The following is a 17458-nucleotide window of genomic DNA, read 5'->3' as shown; positions in this document are numbered from 1 at the left end:
AAGTGTCAGAATCCCGTGCCGTGATTGGTCCGTGTCTTTGAACGGACCAATCACGGCACGGGATTCGCTCACCTCGTCCCCCGCACCCCAGTATTTTTGGCAGCATCGGTTTCATGAAATAATTGCTCTAAACTCCGTCTAGAGGATTCCTAGTCTATGGTTATTTCTTATAATCGCGCATGCACTTTGCTCGTACTTGTCCGTATTAGCGCGAGCGAGGCGCATGGGCAAATGATAATAAATTAACATCATTTTGATATCAAAATGTAAGTTTGAGTTGGCCTCTAGGCTAGAGCCCAATCCATAATACATACATATCTGAAAAGACGACAAGCTAACCATTAAAGATTATTTTTAGTTAGGTACCTATATGCTTTAGGTGGTGATGACTTGATGAGGTGACAGGTTGGTTGTTTGTGCCCAAAAGAATATTCCGAGTCAACTCACGAATTTAGTTTACAAGATTTGCTACAGTTCATATTGATAATTAGAGTATCATACATCCATTAACGGCATCAACCAACTTCATTCTTTCTAGAATTGATCAAGTATGGAGTTGCTCTGCGAGAAGGTAATCAGTTTATTGAGAGGTACGCCAAATTATTAAAATGTTGAATCTCATACGTAGATACATGTAGGGTAAGGTGTTTAAACATCACTACCCTTACTCAACATACGTAGAACTAAGTACAACACAACTTATACCAATAAAACGTCGTTCACCAGATGCGCCAAGTCACGGTTATAATTCAGTAGGTATACCTACAAGGTATATTGTATATAAGTGTAGTACTCACGAGTCCAGTCGTAAACTCCGTCAATGTTGGGTCGCTCCTCTGCCCACAGGAGGTAGCGGTAGTAAGGCTGGTCGTTTTCAGTGAATTCGAACCCCTCCAACGGAGGTACACCATTCCTCGTGAACTCTGCCAATTGGTTTGACAGCTCGAAGTTAGCCTACAAATAAAATAAAAGTTATCTAATATTGTAAATAATGTAAAGATTTTTGTTGGGGTTTACACATTGTGGGGAAATTAGAATCTATAAAACAAACAATATTGTCTTAGAAATCATGATCTCTGTTAGATAAAACAATAATTATTAAGGTAAAACACGTTTCAGAAAAATGTCACTTCTGTGGATTAGGTATCCCTACAACAAAAGTTAACGAGCCAGGGCCCCTAATTCGAGATGTACAACTGTCAGATTTCGCGTCCACTTCAATTCAACAGTTGATTGAATCGCATGTTCAGCAACTGCGGATAATATCATTTGGTACAACCAATAATTCAACAATAATCAACTTTGTTTTATTACTACTTTAAGGTTTATAATGGTTTGGTTTAGTTGTCACCTAACTGTGGATTTAACGGATTTAATAAAGTCAAAATTTGACACATAGAGGATTGTTGCCCTCTAACAGGATTGTTCTGATTCAACGGAAGTTCAACACGATACGTCAAACGTCGCTTCTCGAATACCCCTCCAGACCGTCTAGCATGAGTTGCGTTTTGGCGCGTAGGTACTTAAAGTCGCGCAAGATGTATGGAGTACGTCGCGCGCCAGAACGCAACTCATGCTAGCAGGTCAGGTGTACCTACATATTATTAAATCACGTTTTTTTCCTTATTTAAGAGTCAAGTACCTACTGAACAAAATGTATCCCGCCTGTAAAGGTGCATGGTAAAATTAGCATTATCTAAGAGAATCAAAATATTCTCTTGACTTTGCAATGTCTACAAGAAAGACTCGTGAGTTTTGCGAGTTAAGCATAACAATAAATTGTGTACTGTTATAATTATCCTCAAGTTTGAGTAGCCCATTCATTTGTATATTGTAAATAGTAAATCATGAAAATAACCAACAGTTTCAGAACTTTTACAGGATTAACACGCGGTTAGACAGGAAAATATGATGATGAATGGAGAGTTATTGAAATTTAAGATATACCCAAGCAATATAAACATACTACTACCAGACGCCCAAAGTGACGTATCATTTACCTATAACATTACAAAATACCACGCCCTTATTATATGTTACGTACGAGTATAGGTACGAAAAAAAACAGCCTGCCGACACCTTCTTTATTTATACTAGATAAACATAATTATGATATGCAACAACTTTTTAACAAGCATTTAAAAGTAAACTTGAAATTATGGCTACATCATTATATTTAATTGAAGAAAACATTTTTGTTTAATGAGTAAAGTAAACGTCTCCAGGGCCGCATCGCACGCACCAGACGTATCCCACGCACCGGATGCACCGCACGCAACGGATTTTAGTAGATATTCTTTGTATACGTGTAAGTCACACGTGTGCGTCCACTGATCGGCACTGTGAACGTCTACCTTAAATGTTTTATTTCACTGCGTTATCTCCAAGTGGTTCATTATACAAACTTTCAGTATTGACCAAGTTAAAAGCGATAGTTTTTAAAATTTTCTATAACAAACTAATTTTTATGCGCTGCGTACAGCAGGTCTTGGTGTTTGGCAAAGGTTAAACTTAAGCGTCTAGCATTTTAAGCGTTTTAAGTCGGAGCAAGCTCCATACAAACGTAGTTACGCTCTCAGTTTAAAGCGACTAGCTAGATTGCTCTGAAACTTTGTAGGTACTTACAATAGGATAAGGTATATCTATGTAGTTCTGTAATTAGTTTATGTAGCTTCAGATAACGTAGTTAAAAAGTACCTACAGCGAATTTAGGTAAGTTTTTCATACAAAACTTGGTTTTGCTCTATTTTGTTTGTTTTATAAACTGGAGCTATATAAACTAATTACAGGACTACATACCTCATGTCATTGTATGTGCAAAGTTTAAGAACGAAACTCAGTTTGTATGGGAAGGTGAAATTCGGCCGAGCTTGCTTGGATCACTTTTTGGAAAAATTGGGTTGACACTTTTATCTGAATATTCTCATAAAACCATAAAATACCTACACGTGACGATACTTTCGCATGTACCAATCAGCGTGAGCGATCTACAAGGTCGTATCAAAATCGTAACAAACAGTTAGATCTGAATAGAATTAGATATCTGGTAGACCGAGATTATTTGCTCGAAAAACATATAATAGGTACTTAAAAATGCGCGATTTTCCCGCGATTCCGACCTTCGTCCCCAAAAACCCCCATATAGCAAATTTCATCGAAATCGTTAGAGCCGTTTCCGAGATCCCCGAAATATATATATACGAGCATATACAAGTATTACTCGTTTAAAGGTATAAGATCATACACGCCACCCGCGACTCGGGATTATTTTTAAACGCTTCATAAATAAAATTACTGCCAGGCTCAAGTAATTTAGCTATATAACTTGGAACAACATAAGTATAATAATCTTTATAAAATACCTATAAACAAAGTCTATAGCGTTTATGATAGGTATAAAAGACTGGTAATTAAGGTCATTATGGTAGTCTGTATTATTTCCATTGTATTATTAAGGGTCCTTTGAACACAACAGTCCCTTTCGGCGGTGCCTTTCATTTGAGCAACGTAATAACCACTTTTTACTCGTGTGTGTTGTTTCATAATAATATATTGGAAGCTGCTCACGCAGAATCTCCGCATACGAGTACATAGTAACGCAGATATAGGCAAGACGATGTATTATTTAGGTTAGGGGTTAGGTTATCTAAGGTACCCTTATAGTATTATTTGACTGAAATGAGAATGGGATTCGGAAGTACCACTAGCACAATAGTACTTACTTAAAAATATTATAATTGTTCCATGACGTTTTCAATAAAATAATATATTGCGAAATGTAAATGAACAGACGTTTTAAATCACTGCACCTTATGAAACAAAGTCCCCCGCCGCGTCTGTCTGTTTGTATGTTCGCGATAAACTCAAAAACTACCTACTGAACGGATTTTCAAGCTGTTTTTCACCTATCAATAGAGTGACTCTTCGGAAATAATCGCTCCGAAAGAAAAAAAATATGTGCTCCCCCCACTCCACCCTTCTAACTCCAACTTTTGAACCATAGATGCAAAAGAACGTGAAATAAGAACTTAATAAATACTTTTAATGAAATATAGCGAATATGATCGGTCTAACCCTTTTTGAGTTAATGCAAACAATCGAATAGAAAAACAACGCTACACGCTCATGCTTGTAATGCACTTTTTGATACTAATAGCCCCCGTTTGGCCTGTTGATAGAAGGGTAACTACGAAACCCTACACTGAGCATGGACCGACATGCTCATGGCCGATTTTTTATACTATTTAGCACATGTCTTTTACTAAAATAATTTAAATTATTTTTTCTCCGAGTTTCCGAGCATATAGGCTAAAGTTATACATATAAATAGTTGTAGGTAAGTATATTAGGTTTAACTCTGAAACGACTTTCATTGTGCGTTGAGTGGCCGGTGTAGTGCGGACCTCACCTCTTCCACAAATTTAACCTTCTCATCAAAAGGCCTTTCCGTCTGGCATTTGCTGCGTCAGCATGACTTCATTATGTAACCTTATTTATTTTATATATATTTATGTACAGTCAGCATCAAAAGTAGCGACTCAGACTACGCGTCAAAAGTAGTGGTACATACCTACTTTGGACGCGTTCCCTAATAACTTAACATAAATGGATGTCTCTAAATGTAGAACAGTTATACTGTGATATATGTTACACGGAACTGTAGAGATAGTAGGTATCCCAATTTTGAAAAGTAGGTATTTCAGGATGTTAGGTACTTTTGGCGCGTTGTTTCATACGATAGGTTATTATTATATATGAACTATCATAATTAAAGCCGGCGGTGAGCTTTTGTTAGAGTAGCCAATGATATTATATAACCATAGATAGGTTATACTCATACTTGAGGAGCACAAAACATACTTCCATATTTATTTCTGTGCCTACGAAAACATCTGTTATTTTTGATTAATGTTCTCATTCCATCCATCTTTGTCACACTCGTTGTTAAACATAAGGTCGTCTCTTTCTCTTTCGGTGTGCTCGCAGCACGTGCACATTTCTCGCTTGTCCAGCCGCGTCTAAAGGCAACTTGTCCAATTTGTCACAAGTTAAGCGCTTCAATTTTGGAACGCCTATAACCTATCTTGAATTATAAATCAATATCTGGGTGACCGAGCTTCGCTCGGAAAACATATAATAACTCGGAAATGCGCGTTTTCCCAGAGATAAGACCTAGCTAGATCGATTTTTCGCCCCCGAAAACCCCCTATATACCAAATTTCATCGAAATCGTTAGAGCCGTTTCCGAGATCCCCGAAATATATATATATATATATATATATATATATATATATATATATATATATATATAAATAAATAAATAAATAAACAAGAATTGCTCGTTTAAAGGTATTAGATTGAGAGTAGCTTGAAGTAAGGACGGCTGTACAAATTAGTAATAGGTATAATAATATAAATTAAATATATCATTTCAATTCTGAGAGCTGTATGACGAATCGAAATAATAAAGAGTTTCAACGAACGCAAGGACTTCCTCCTAAGTTAAATCAAGTCGATACACCCGGTGACTGCACCTATCCTGCCCGTCTTTTATACCGTGATAACAGCCGCCCTAACCCCATTTTTCCTCTGCTACTCCTATAACAAACATTAAACAACGATGCCACAATTTCTTACTGTCACTTTAACTTTTGTGAAAATAGTGACGAATACCGCAATATAAAGGTACCTAATGGGTGTGAATAGGACTCATGCTGTAAACGGAGAGTATCCATTAAGTAAATGTTCAAATACCTATCTAGAATTACTTATATGTTATCTCAGATTACAACTAACGATATATTTCTTCTAAAATGCTGTTTTACAGTACATATGGCACTTTAAAGTTTCGACATACGCACGAAAAGTGCTATTTTACGCACTAGTGCGGAAAAGTAGCCCCATATGTACTGTATAATACATTTCAATATATGTTTTAATGTCTCGATATTTGTGTTCGGTGTTCGATGTTCGATACAAAATATCGTAGGTATACAGATTCTTGATTTTAGATATAAAATTGCCTTTTTTTTTTAAATAAAAAGTAATTAAATGTTGCATATTATAACGTTGTTGTAACACGGGCATTACATTTAACTTAACCAAACAATTGAAAACTGTGACGTATCAATGTCTTTTCGAATATCGATATAGTACATACATACGTTTGGTGTGAAAAGGGGTTGTCGAATGTCGGCCTCATAACTAGCCGACCTCACTACGCTCAGCCGTCTATGTGTATTCGGCCGGCAACTTCTTACTCGGCAGGTTAAGGCTCTTGAGAGTTTGTATATTACTAAGCATTTTTTTTAAATATTACTAAGCATATCAACACCTTGAAAGCTTTTGAGTAAGTTATATTAGTTCTTTGTTAATAATTTAATGTATAAACTATAGGGTTTTAGTTGAAACTTTTTTTTATTTGATTTTTTTCGTGAACCTCTTATTTGGCTCCCATTTCGTGATACAAATTTAGCTCAGCTCCTAAGTTCGTGAATTCGTGTCTCCTGTTTCGGAATAAAGTTTTCTTACAGTAATTGGTGATAATTTGCTGATAATCATTTTAAATATTTAACGGTCTTACCTACTTACGAATAATTGTAAGGTCAAATTAATAATAATAATTAAAAAAAATGTTAAATTGAGAGCTAGCTTAAAGTTTTTTGTACTCGTCGTCTTTAATGGTTGAATTAAGGCTTCGTAAACCATATGGGTACTTTAATACTTGATAAAAAGCCGAACTATATAAAAAAAAATAATTACAAAACAAAAATTAACTATGTTATACGTTAAATATAAATATACACAAAAATAAATCAAATAAATTTAATTATAAATAAAATTGTGCTAGTAGTTAATATGAGAATATATACGTGGAATATACCTTAAAAATTTAAACTCGGGTCACATTCAAACTCGTTTTAGGAGAATTCTAGTGAAAAAAACATATACCGAATTTCGCTCATACGAAACTTCATGATATACATTAATTGTTTTCTAATTTATTTTTTTAATTATCTTCGTTGTTATATTTAAAAGCAAGCACTCAAAATGTATCTAGAAAATCCTTGATTCGTTAGTGGCACGAAAAAAACGAAGACACACGAAAAATAAAATGCCGCCGCTATTTCGTGAGTCGATTTATTGCAATTTTAAGGTATTTCTAAGCATATATTCAATATTTTTTCTTATCAAATCAATTACTAAGGAACCCACAGAAACACTCCCAAAAACTTTTATTCGAATGGGTTTAGCTTTTCCTTCCTATAAGCTTAACAAGTGAGAGCGCGCACCTTACGCCTACAAAAAGTGCACGCATACAACACAGCTGTTCGCGGCATCGCGGCCGTCTCATAGTATCGACCGTCGTATTACTCTTATTGCATTTAATCACTAAAATATTGGTTATTAATATTATTTTATTGAAGAGATTAAATAATACAGATTTTTTTCATATGTATAATTTCATTAAAAAATACTTGAATTCCTTATTATTTGCACCCGAAACAAAACTAACGAAATAATACTAACACGAACTTGGGGCCCTTTACCTTATTACGATATAAGTGCGGAAAGTAGAAAATTGGCAACGAGTGGAGATACATTTAAAAACGACAGACGAGTTGCGAATTACCTATTCAAGTATTCACACGTGTACCTATCGTACAACGTTTTACAGTACCATTTTTGACTTTGACATAGGCACGGAAAGTGCTCATTCCCGAACTAGTGCGGTAAAGTAGCAACATAAGTATTTACTGTAAAGTAATTTAACGAACGTACGAATATTATTTCAGAGATTCGTATTTAGAAAAGTGTCCAATAACACATATATTGCTATAGGAATCTCAGCAGTAATAGTTCATTGTTCACGTCCATTGTTCACGTCCAATACGTCCATTGTTCATGGTAATATTGGTAATGTACACAAGAGATTGTTGTATATCTCAGTGAAAATCTGTTTCTGATCGTGCCTTTGGGAACGTGCATGGTGTCACACCACGGAACATGCAGGGAGCACATGCAGACATTGCAGACTTACGGAGTCTCCGCGGCCTCCGACCGGCGAGTGCGAGCCCGACAGGCCGGAGCCCGGGCGGCTGGGCCCGCTGCCGCGCCCCTCGCGGGCCTCGCGCTCGCGGCTGCTCGACATCTTCTCACACCTTATTCACATTACTTTTTTAACCAACTTAACACACAAATCTTTATAACCATTATTAAATAATACTGCACATTTTAGTTACACTATTCCGTTAGCAGTGAGCACAGACCTGGTACAAACAGATAAAGATTTCATTTATTTCTATTCACTAACAATATACATTGTGTTTGAATGTCATTCTATTTTACTATCTTAATTAACATTAAATATAACAATAATATTCGCAAATAAAAAGTACGTATTTATGAGCAAATTGGCTCGTGCCTACACAAATAAAATTTGTACATATATGATAATAGGGTATTTGACATATTTTTATGTATCAGTCGATCAGGCTTGTTTTGAGGATCAAATGTCTGTATGGGACCCATTGTATTAAAGCAATACAAAAGTCACAAATGATGGTTAAAGACTGGCACCCGCACTTTACTGACGAAACGCTTCATAGAAAATGGCAATACATCGTGACGTCATCATATAACGTTAGAAGCCGTTTCAATGTATGGAAAACAAGGAAATTGCGATTTTGTCGGTGAAATATTGCGTTTATGTATGTATATTATGGTTGCTCTACAATATTTTTTTTATAAAATGTAAGGAATCTAATGGTATCATTATTATTTTCCTATGAGGAAGTTAAATATAGTTTTTTTTTAAACGTTATGCCTTGTATATTTTTATTATACCCATATATTTTATAAATTTCCAATGTATTGTGATAAATTGCTCATTAACTATCTATTTAACTAGATTTAGTTATAAAATTCAACATGTGTCAAATACCCTATGGCATCATTTCCACAAACAAAATAGAATTGATATTTTAAAACTGTTTACGAGATTTTTGTCTGATGACATAAGTTTCGCTTAATTTTTTAACGAACATTAGGGGACAGTCAATATGCCAAGGTTTTTAAAAAAGGGTTATCAGCCTTCCCAAGTTCGTATTCCGACATTTCCGACAATGGCACGTACCTGTGCACCTTTTTCGCATACCAAATACTGCCAACTTTTGAGTGACCCCAAAATACAATGCTGTACGTGATTAATGATTGGACATGACCGTAGTAAGCAGTAATCGCAGTCTCTCTGTTCACAAGTTTTACAAGTTGTCAGGGGATACATAAATCCATAAATTTTGGCCCTAAGTATTTTAATGTAGGGGTCGTCCAGAAGATTTTATCGCAACCCCCCACCCCGCCACAAGATCACGTGATAATTAAGACGCTAAGCAAGTCTAATGTCGTTTCTACTGTATTGCGTATATATTCAAGATGATAATTGGTGCGATGAATGTTTTTTGTTGGGTAAATACGCATATAAAATAGAGCGGATTATTTGATCTAATTAAATTCTTGAGTAATATTCAGTGATCGGAATTGGTAGTGCCATTTCTCGGGACTTTGGTGCGTAAGCTTAGTATGGATATACCTTTTCACCCCGGGTTTTCATATTACCTACTTCAATAGGGATGATGACACATGTTGAATTTTATAACAAAATCTAGCAAATGAGCAATTTAAAATAATAATGTGGATATTAAAATAAAATACGGAAATGTTACAAAAATACAGGATCTGAAAGTTTCGAAATTTAAGTTTTTTTTAACTTCCAAAAACGATAAAAGTAAGGGTACCAGTCGATTCCTTACATTTTATCCAAAAAATATTGTATAGTAACTATATACATATAAACGCAATATTTCACTGACAAAAACGCAATTTTCTTGGTTTGCCCATACTTCAAGATGGGATCTCAATGACCTTGACGTCACGTTCACTTATCCTTTTGTGAGGGGCGTTTCGCGAGTGAAGTGCGACTGTCGGACTTTGACTATAATTTCTGACTTTTGTGTTGCTTTAATGCAATGGGTCCCATATAGACATTTGATCCTAAAAACAAATCCGATCGATTGATACCATAAATGAAAATTAGTCATGTAGCCTATTAAAGACATGCCAAGAAATATTTTCGTGAAAAAATAAGAGTCTTGGAATCCCGAGTCTTATCCATGTTAAGTACAATGTTTGAGGTCATTCACCCCAAATGGCACTACCTATTCCGATCATTGGTAATATTGTTGTTTTTGGCTTTCCCGCTTTGAACAAAAAAAAATACCTACACGTAATAACTGCTCTGACCTCCCCCTCCCCCATCGTGATCATTCGTGATATTTTTCTTACCCCCACCCCACCTCTAAACAATCACACGATTTCTGGACGACCCCTTATATTTCCAGTTACAATTTTTATTTAGATAGACGCCTAAAAATTTCATTTCATTAACTAATTCTAATTGTTCATTTTTAAATTCAATTTCTAATGTGTGAGGTTTTGCTCGTGGTTGTTGAAATACTACAATTTCTGTTTTTGATAAATTAATAATTGAATTGTTTTTCTCAAGCCATTGCGTTGCATTTTCTAATGCAGTGGTCACTTCTTTTTCTAATCAGAACATTTAACGATTGACTGTTCTGCAGTCATCCGCAAATAATACCGCTTGGCTGCTGGTCATGCACCAAATCATTTTTATTATATTTATACTATATTATGTATATATAATAAATTCCTCAGAAGTGCGTTAAAATGACGTGTTAATTAAATAACCTTTCACATTTGCCAAAAAGTTACCATCTTAGAGAAATTAGTTATTTTTTTTATTACGTAGGTAATCTAGCAAATCGTCTCCTTGAAGCCAATAGAAAATAAGGAAAACTCATTGTATTATTGGAGACTAGTTGACGATCAATTTCTAACAATTTATATGTTACGTGACAAGGCATAGGCGATTATCCTTGTAAAAGGGAAGTTTCGATTGCAACCCAATCTCATGAACAGAACTTTGCTCTAGTTATTTCGACGTTCACAAACAATATCCTCCTGAGTCCCGCTTGTCATTTTTGCAGTTTTGAATTTGGAACCTTGTACCTATTTTATTTTAATCCAAAATTCGATTTGGATTAAAGCCTTTATAAAGGCCTCAGGGACTCAGCAGGAGGCTATACGCATTTATTCATCTTTTCATTTACACATTGCTGGTTTTAAGTATAAAAAAACAGTAAATCTAACAGTTTGTACAATTATAAAACGTAGTTGATATTTTTTTAGGTAAGTAGGTATATGATATTTTTTAACACAGGGAAATGGTGGCGATTCTTAAGAGGATATTCAGAGAGGAAAACGGGGACTAGGTACGCTTGTATGGAGAAGCGGTCGTCTATTATCCTCCTAAGAATGGCCATTTTTGACTCTTTGAAAATCATTGCAAAAGGGCGGAAAAAGCAATGAATAGGTATAATAATTAGAATAATATTAAGTATATTTGTTCTTTAAAGTGCGTGATTACGGAGTAGATTAGGTTAATACAAGTAATTTTATTTGATTACACTACTTATTTAAATTTTCTTATCGATCCATGTGGTCGCCTTCCACACTATTTAAATTGCTCTCATCAAACTAGGTATGCTAATTGACCACTGATATTTAACCGGTTAACCCCGGGTTAGTGAATAATGCAAGGGGCCCTTATAGATTCCCTTTTTCCCTCATCGCATCGGCGTTTAGTTTGAAATCCGATGGATTTCTATTTTTAGGTGGGTTACAACAATCACGGAAGATAGTGATTATAACCACCCTTTATCCTGGAAACTTTCACGATAAAGTTCCAGTTTTCCATTTTATAAATACTTACTCGTAAGTAGGTTAAAACGTTGTAAATATGTAACTTAGGTACTTTTTTGTTTTCTTCAGAGGATATTAGGCCGCGGCCGCTTCTCCATGCAATCGTAGTCCCCATTTTGATGTATACCATATAGCTATGTTTGACTTTCTCGATTTTATAGTTTGTGTAAAAATTAAGAGCGAAAAACAGATTTCTTAAATAAAAATTAAATGTTCCTAACTCTTATAATAAATAATAAAATATCTTTATTTCGAAGAACAGACTTCATAGTTGTTAGTAACAAGTGAAAAAAAAACCAAATAAATTTAACTTAAAGGTTAGTATTATATTATAGGTAGGGTCAGTTGTCGAACATTGAAACCATCGTACACAGTGAAACTTTGCGATATTTCGGAAACTAGGTGTTATCAGCTAGTGCCGTCTGTCAAGCAAGGGCAGGCTCAAGGACCCCCAGCACCTCCCCAATACGTGAGCGCGCCTCGGAGAAGGAGCATGTTGCTACGAGCGTTATTGTGAATTCGTGTGACAAAAGTAATATTTTTCATTTATGTTTCGCAATTTTTTACCAAGATATAGAGTCTAGTTTGGCGTTATTTAATTTTTTGTTGTGTTCTATGTGTATTAAAGTTACTTTGGAGCTAAATATTTTTAAATTTCTTTCACTCTTTGGTGCAGTTTTTTTTAATTGTTTCAAAAAACACCCTAGGGGGTCTCACAATGAAACATATTTACATGTAGTAAACAATGAAACATGATGTTTCACTGAACACCAGTATTAGTACACAATGAAACAAACTCATTATTTTTTTAATTAATTAAAGACTATGTGCGAAATTTGTGAAACTAAAATACCATGAAAATTGATAATAATTTGTCTACCATATGACAAAATATAAGATACTTAACTTTAGAAATGGCTGAGATAGGATAGTTTATATGTTGAATGTTTCATTGATGGCAAGGTTAAGGTCATATGTCTAACATTGAAACAGTCGTTTATAATCACTATGTTGCAAGAAAGTGTATGATATCAAACATGGAGATGCTAAAAACCCTCCCGCGTCCACCACATGCTCCGTGGACATAAAAGGCGCCTTTCTCGCAGCATGCCGTAAGTGCCGACCAGATTTTCGATTTACAATGAAACTTAGGTGTGCGTACAATGAAACAAGTCTTTCGCTTTTAGATATTTCAGCAATCTTATAACGATTCCATATTTTGGAAATCCTTTTAAATAACAAATTTCAGCCTACCACTATTTTCTTCTTTCCTTTCTCATTAATTGATTGAAAGGATGTATGTATTAATGTAACTTATTTATTACAACGTTTCAATGTTTATTAAGGATGTTTCATGGTAGACTATATATACGAGGGGTATTCAAAATATTCTCGGTATGAGAATGAAAACAAACAAGTACGAAAGTTTGATATTTTTATTTTTCAATATACTCCCCCCCTATGTTCATACACTTAAAAGATCGATCAATTATTTTTTTTAATCCCTCGTAAAAATATTTTTTATCTTTCGTGTAAAAATGCTCCTCCACTGCCGCCTTCAATGCTTCATCGTCAGAAAATTTATTTCCACGCCGATCCTTTTTAAGATTGGGGAGCAAAAAGAAGTCGCTGGGGGCTAAGTCCGGACTATACGGTGGGTGAGTAACAGTTTTAAACCCACGTTCAACAATAGCTGCCTTGGCAATATGAGCAGTATGGACGGGGGCGTTGTCATGCAGAAGCAGAATACCTTTGGTTAACTTTCCTCGCCTCTTTTCTTTAATTACATCCTTTAATTGACGTAGAATGTTAGCGTAGTACTGTCCTGTGATATTTACACCTTTTTCTTTATAATCGATTAGTAATACTCCTTCACAATCCCAAAATATCGTGGCCATGACCTTGCCTGCTGAAGGGATGACCTTCAACTTCTTGGGATGAGCTGAACCCTTAATGTGCCACTGCATGGACTCTTGTTTACTCTCTGGGTCATAATGATGAACCCAGGTTTCATCTCCAGTAACTATTCTTTGCAGCACCTCATCAGGATTTTCACCGCACAGGTCAATAAAATCGGAACAACAAGCTACACGCATGTCTTTTTGAAGCCGAGTCAGCATTCGCGGAACCCATCTTGCACTTACTTTTGACATATTAAGATGGTCATGTATAATATCATGTACGATACCAATAGAGAGATTGGTTACTTGTGCTATAGATTTTACCTTCACTCGACCATCTTCCAATATAAGTTTTTCCACTTTATCAATATTTTCTTGTGAAGTAGCTACTACAGGCCGGCCAGGTCTAGGGTCATCTTCAATACTCTCCCTTCCGCGTTTAAACTCGCTTGACCACTTTTGAATGGTAGATAAAGAAGGAGCAGACTCACGGTAAACACAATCCATTTCCTCTTTTATGGTTTTTTGATTTTTACCCTGTTTTGTCAAGAATTTTATCACGCATCGATGTTCTAATTTAGTTAACATTGTCAATTCGCACAGGATGTTCATGTTTGTTCAGCAATTGCAGAAAAACAAAAGACTATCTCGGTTTGAATTATACTTTTTTTTAATGTCAATGAATAAACCTTAGCGGCCAGTAACGAAAGAAATTTTAGAAGAGGTCGTAAGATATCAATACCGAGAATATTTTGAACGCCCCTCGTATTACATCTGTTTCACTGTAAAAATTAGAGTGTTTCATTGAAAACATGCACAAGTACACAATGAAACAAAACTCATTTTTCAAAAAAAGCTTTATAAATTTTATAATACAGAAACTGTTAAAAATAAGTAGAAACCAAGAACGCCATATGATAGCCAAATAAATTGTTTATCTTCATACGAAATATCACACTCATAACTTTAAAAACACCAGAGATAGGAAGGCTTAAACTTTTAGTGTTTCATTGATCAACAACTAACCCTACAATATCTGGGCGACCGAGCTTTGCTCGGAACAAACACAGAAATGCGCGTTTTCCCAGAGATAAAACCTACCTATTTTTCGCCCCCGAAAACCCCCATATAGCAAATTTTATCGAAGCCGTTCCCGAGATGCCCGAAATATATATACATATAAATAAATAATACACAAGAATTGCTTGTTTAAAGTTATATAAGATTCGATTTCAACATTACTTACTTAAATATTAAATAACATTCAAAATACTTTTGGGACTATAACTCGATCTAGCAGAGATACTACTTATTATCTTGCGCATGATTGCCGGAAAACTGTCTGTTCTAGCTTCACAAAACATGCCAGATGCACTACATCTACTAGCTAACGTAGGTAGGTAGGCATACCTACCCTTATAATAATTAAAGATTCGAAAAAATAAACTTAGGGGTTGATATACAATCGACGTCAAAAATATGTTTACAATTTTGCACCTTACTCCTTTGTAATAAGGCGAAACATGTTAACATATCTTTGACGTCGACTGTACAACAAACTGTGTCAAAATATTTATAAAATAATGTTAATATCCAGAGGAAATGAGGACTACGTATGTATGAAAATACGATTTGAAGCGGCCGCGGCCTATCCTCTTGGTAAATGTGAAAGACTCTGGCCTAGTTTACTAAGAGTGTAAAATTAAGTGTCGAGTTAACGAAACACCTTGCCCTAAATCAATATCAAGGCAGATTTTATCGCGAACACCGCTTGGTACTAAAGTTCATTCCGTGACGAGCCGGCAACCGCCAAACTTACCCAATAACGAACACACCGCCACGAACCGCCACCTTTACCCGCCTGTTACGCCAATCCCAACACCCGCCCTCAAACTTTACTTCATGCCAGATTCAACTCTTACTACTAACTTACTTACTTAATACATAACTACTTATTTCATCTACGTGTAAAACTCACCTTGAAACTATGCACATCCAATACTTGCATGCACAAAAATTATAAAAATAAATTCTAAATCAATCTAACGTCAAAACTTTTATCGCTTTTAATTGTTCCAGATTACGGGTTGTCGGAAAACTATTGTGAAGTAACTGGCGAAAACTCGCAAAACTTACTTCGTCCGTATGTTAGAAAGTTTACAACAGCGTGTTAATCCTGGAAACTGTATTTAAAACCAGATATTTTTTATTAAAGGTGTTTAAAAAGTGACCCGCGGAAAGCTGCGTTCAAAAGAGCGATACGTTTTAATGGTTTTTTATATAGCCTTGAATAGTTCGGTGTGTTTTGTCGCGAGGGTTGAGAGATATCAGTCGCGAGGCGAAGCGGGAACTCGACCCCACTGGCGGCGGGCGGCAGTGGGCACGCTTTTATATACACCTTCAGTGCGCGAAAAACCTGCGCATTAAGCCGCATTTTACCTTACCATACCTGCACGTCGTTTGCAATCTAACCGTTTTTTGATAGCATAATTGAAAAGACCTTCGTTTGCACTTTCTACCCTCTTAGTACATTTGCCAAAATTTTATAGGTCACAAGCCAATATCTACTGCTCTTTATTTCGAAGTTATTTCAAAAATCGCCCCCGTTGCAATAGGTATTACTGCAATGTTCTGCCGTCAGAGTGACACCAGGTTTTTTATTTTTACCCATTTTGACGCGTGTTCATAGAACGCTCGTAGAAAATATTAATTCTTTTAGGGCGTCCGCTAGCTGGCGCGATTGCAAAGAGCGGGTGAGCGGGTCTAACGAAAAATAGTATGAGCAACGCTAACTGCGCCCGCTCCGTGCACCTGCCCCAACTAGCGGACTTTTAATGGCTTTTTATTAACTTCGATTTTTAATGTCGTTAACTTCGTGATGTATTGCGTTTCGACGCTACGCCACTTTCTTTTGATATGTTGAGAAAGAAAAGCAATTAGCGCAACCCAATAATAAATCAGAAGTGACTTTTCCGAGGTAATACATAAAATAAAAATGTATCTTTTCGTTATTCCAGCACCAATACCTAGGTAAATTAAATATAAAAGATATTCTCCTGTCGGAAGAAGTTAAACTGTTAGGAAAATTATTATTGAAGACAACGGAGTTTTACAAACAATTTACCTACAATTAATCATTGATATTGTTGTTGTTGCAGTGGCGTTTTTAATTATGGCGTTATTTTATTGTTACATTCTTTTTCTTTAATCTAATAGCAAAATTAAATCGAAGTGAGCTCCTATAATGCCGTAATTATCGGTAAAGTAGGCATACAAATACATGAAGGGGAAGTGCCCTCATACTAAAAGCAGCCTTTTGTTTTCCACAGGAATGACAAGCAAATAATATTCATGATAATATAGATAGGTATACCTAATTTACCTATACATAGTTAATGTTAAGAATTTTCCAGGGCGTCTAGGGCATGTAAACACAGGATTAAAATAGCACTGAAACTTGAGATTTTATGTCACATACACATTAGAGAAGCTATTGTTCTACTTATACCTATAAACTGTTAAGAAAATAACCTTTGACAGTTTATAACGACAATACCTAAATGGGGGGATCGGGCAGCACCCAGCGTAGGTGGGGAGCTCATGTTTCTTATTGGACATAATAAAGTATTATTAATTTCAGATTAAATTCCTAAACTAAGAGACAATATATACACTCTTAATTGCACGTATAGAGACATATTTAAATACAAGTATCT

At 35.5% G+C, this 17458-nt stretch overlaps 1 protein-coding gene across 1 annotated transcript in view; it reads right to left on the bottom strand.

The window, feature by feature from the left end:
• Positions 1-17458, bottom strand: part of LOC134661194 (uncharacterized) — a 77768-nt gene that overhangs the window by 48354 nt on the left and 11956 nt on the right. Inside the window, exon 5 of the mRNA XM_063517163.1 lies at positions 798-954. Coding sequence (XP_063373233.1) covers positions 798-954 — 157 coding nt within the window. The remainder of the gene's footprint in view (positions 1-797; positions 955-17458) is intronic.

This window comes from Cydia amplana, chromosome Z (genome assembly GCF_948474715.1).
Source record: "Cydia amplana chromosome Z, ilCydAmpl1.1, whole genome shotgun sequence".
Lineage (NCBI taxonomy): Eukaryota > Metazoa > Arthropoda > Insecta > Lepidoptera > Tortricidae > Cydia > Cydia amplana.
The sequence above is the reverse complement of the archived record's forward strand: the minus strand, read 5'-3'. Positions and strand labels throughout refer to the sequence as shown.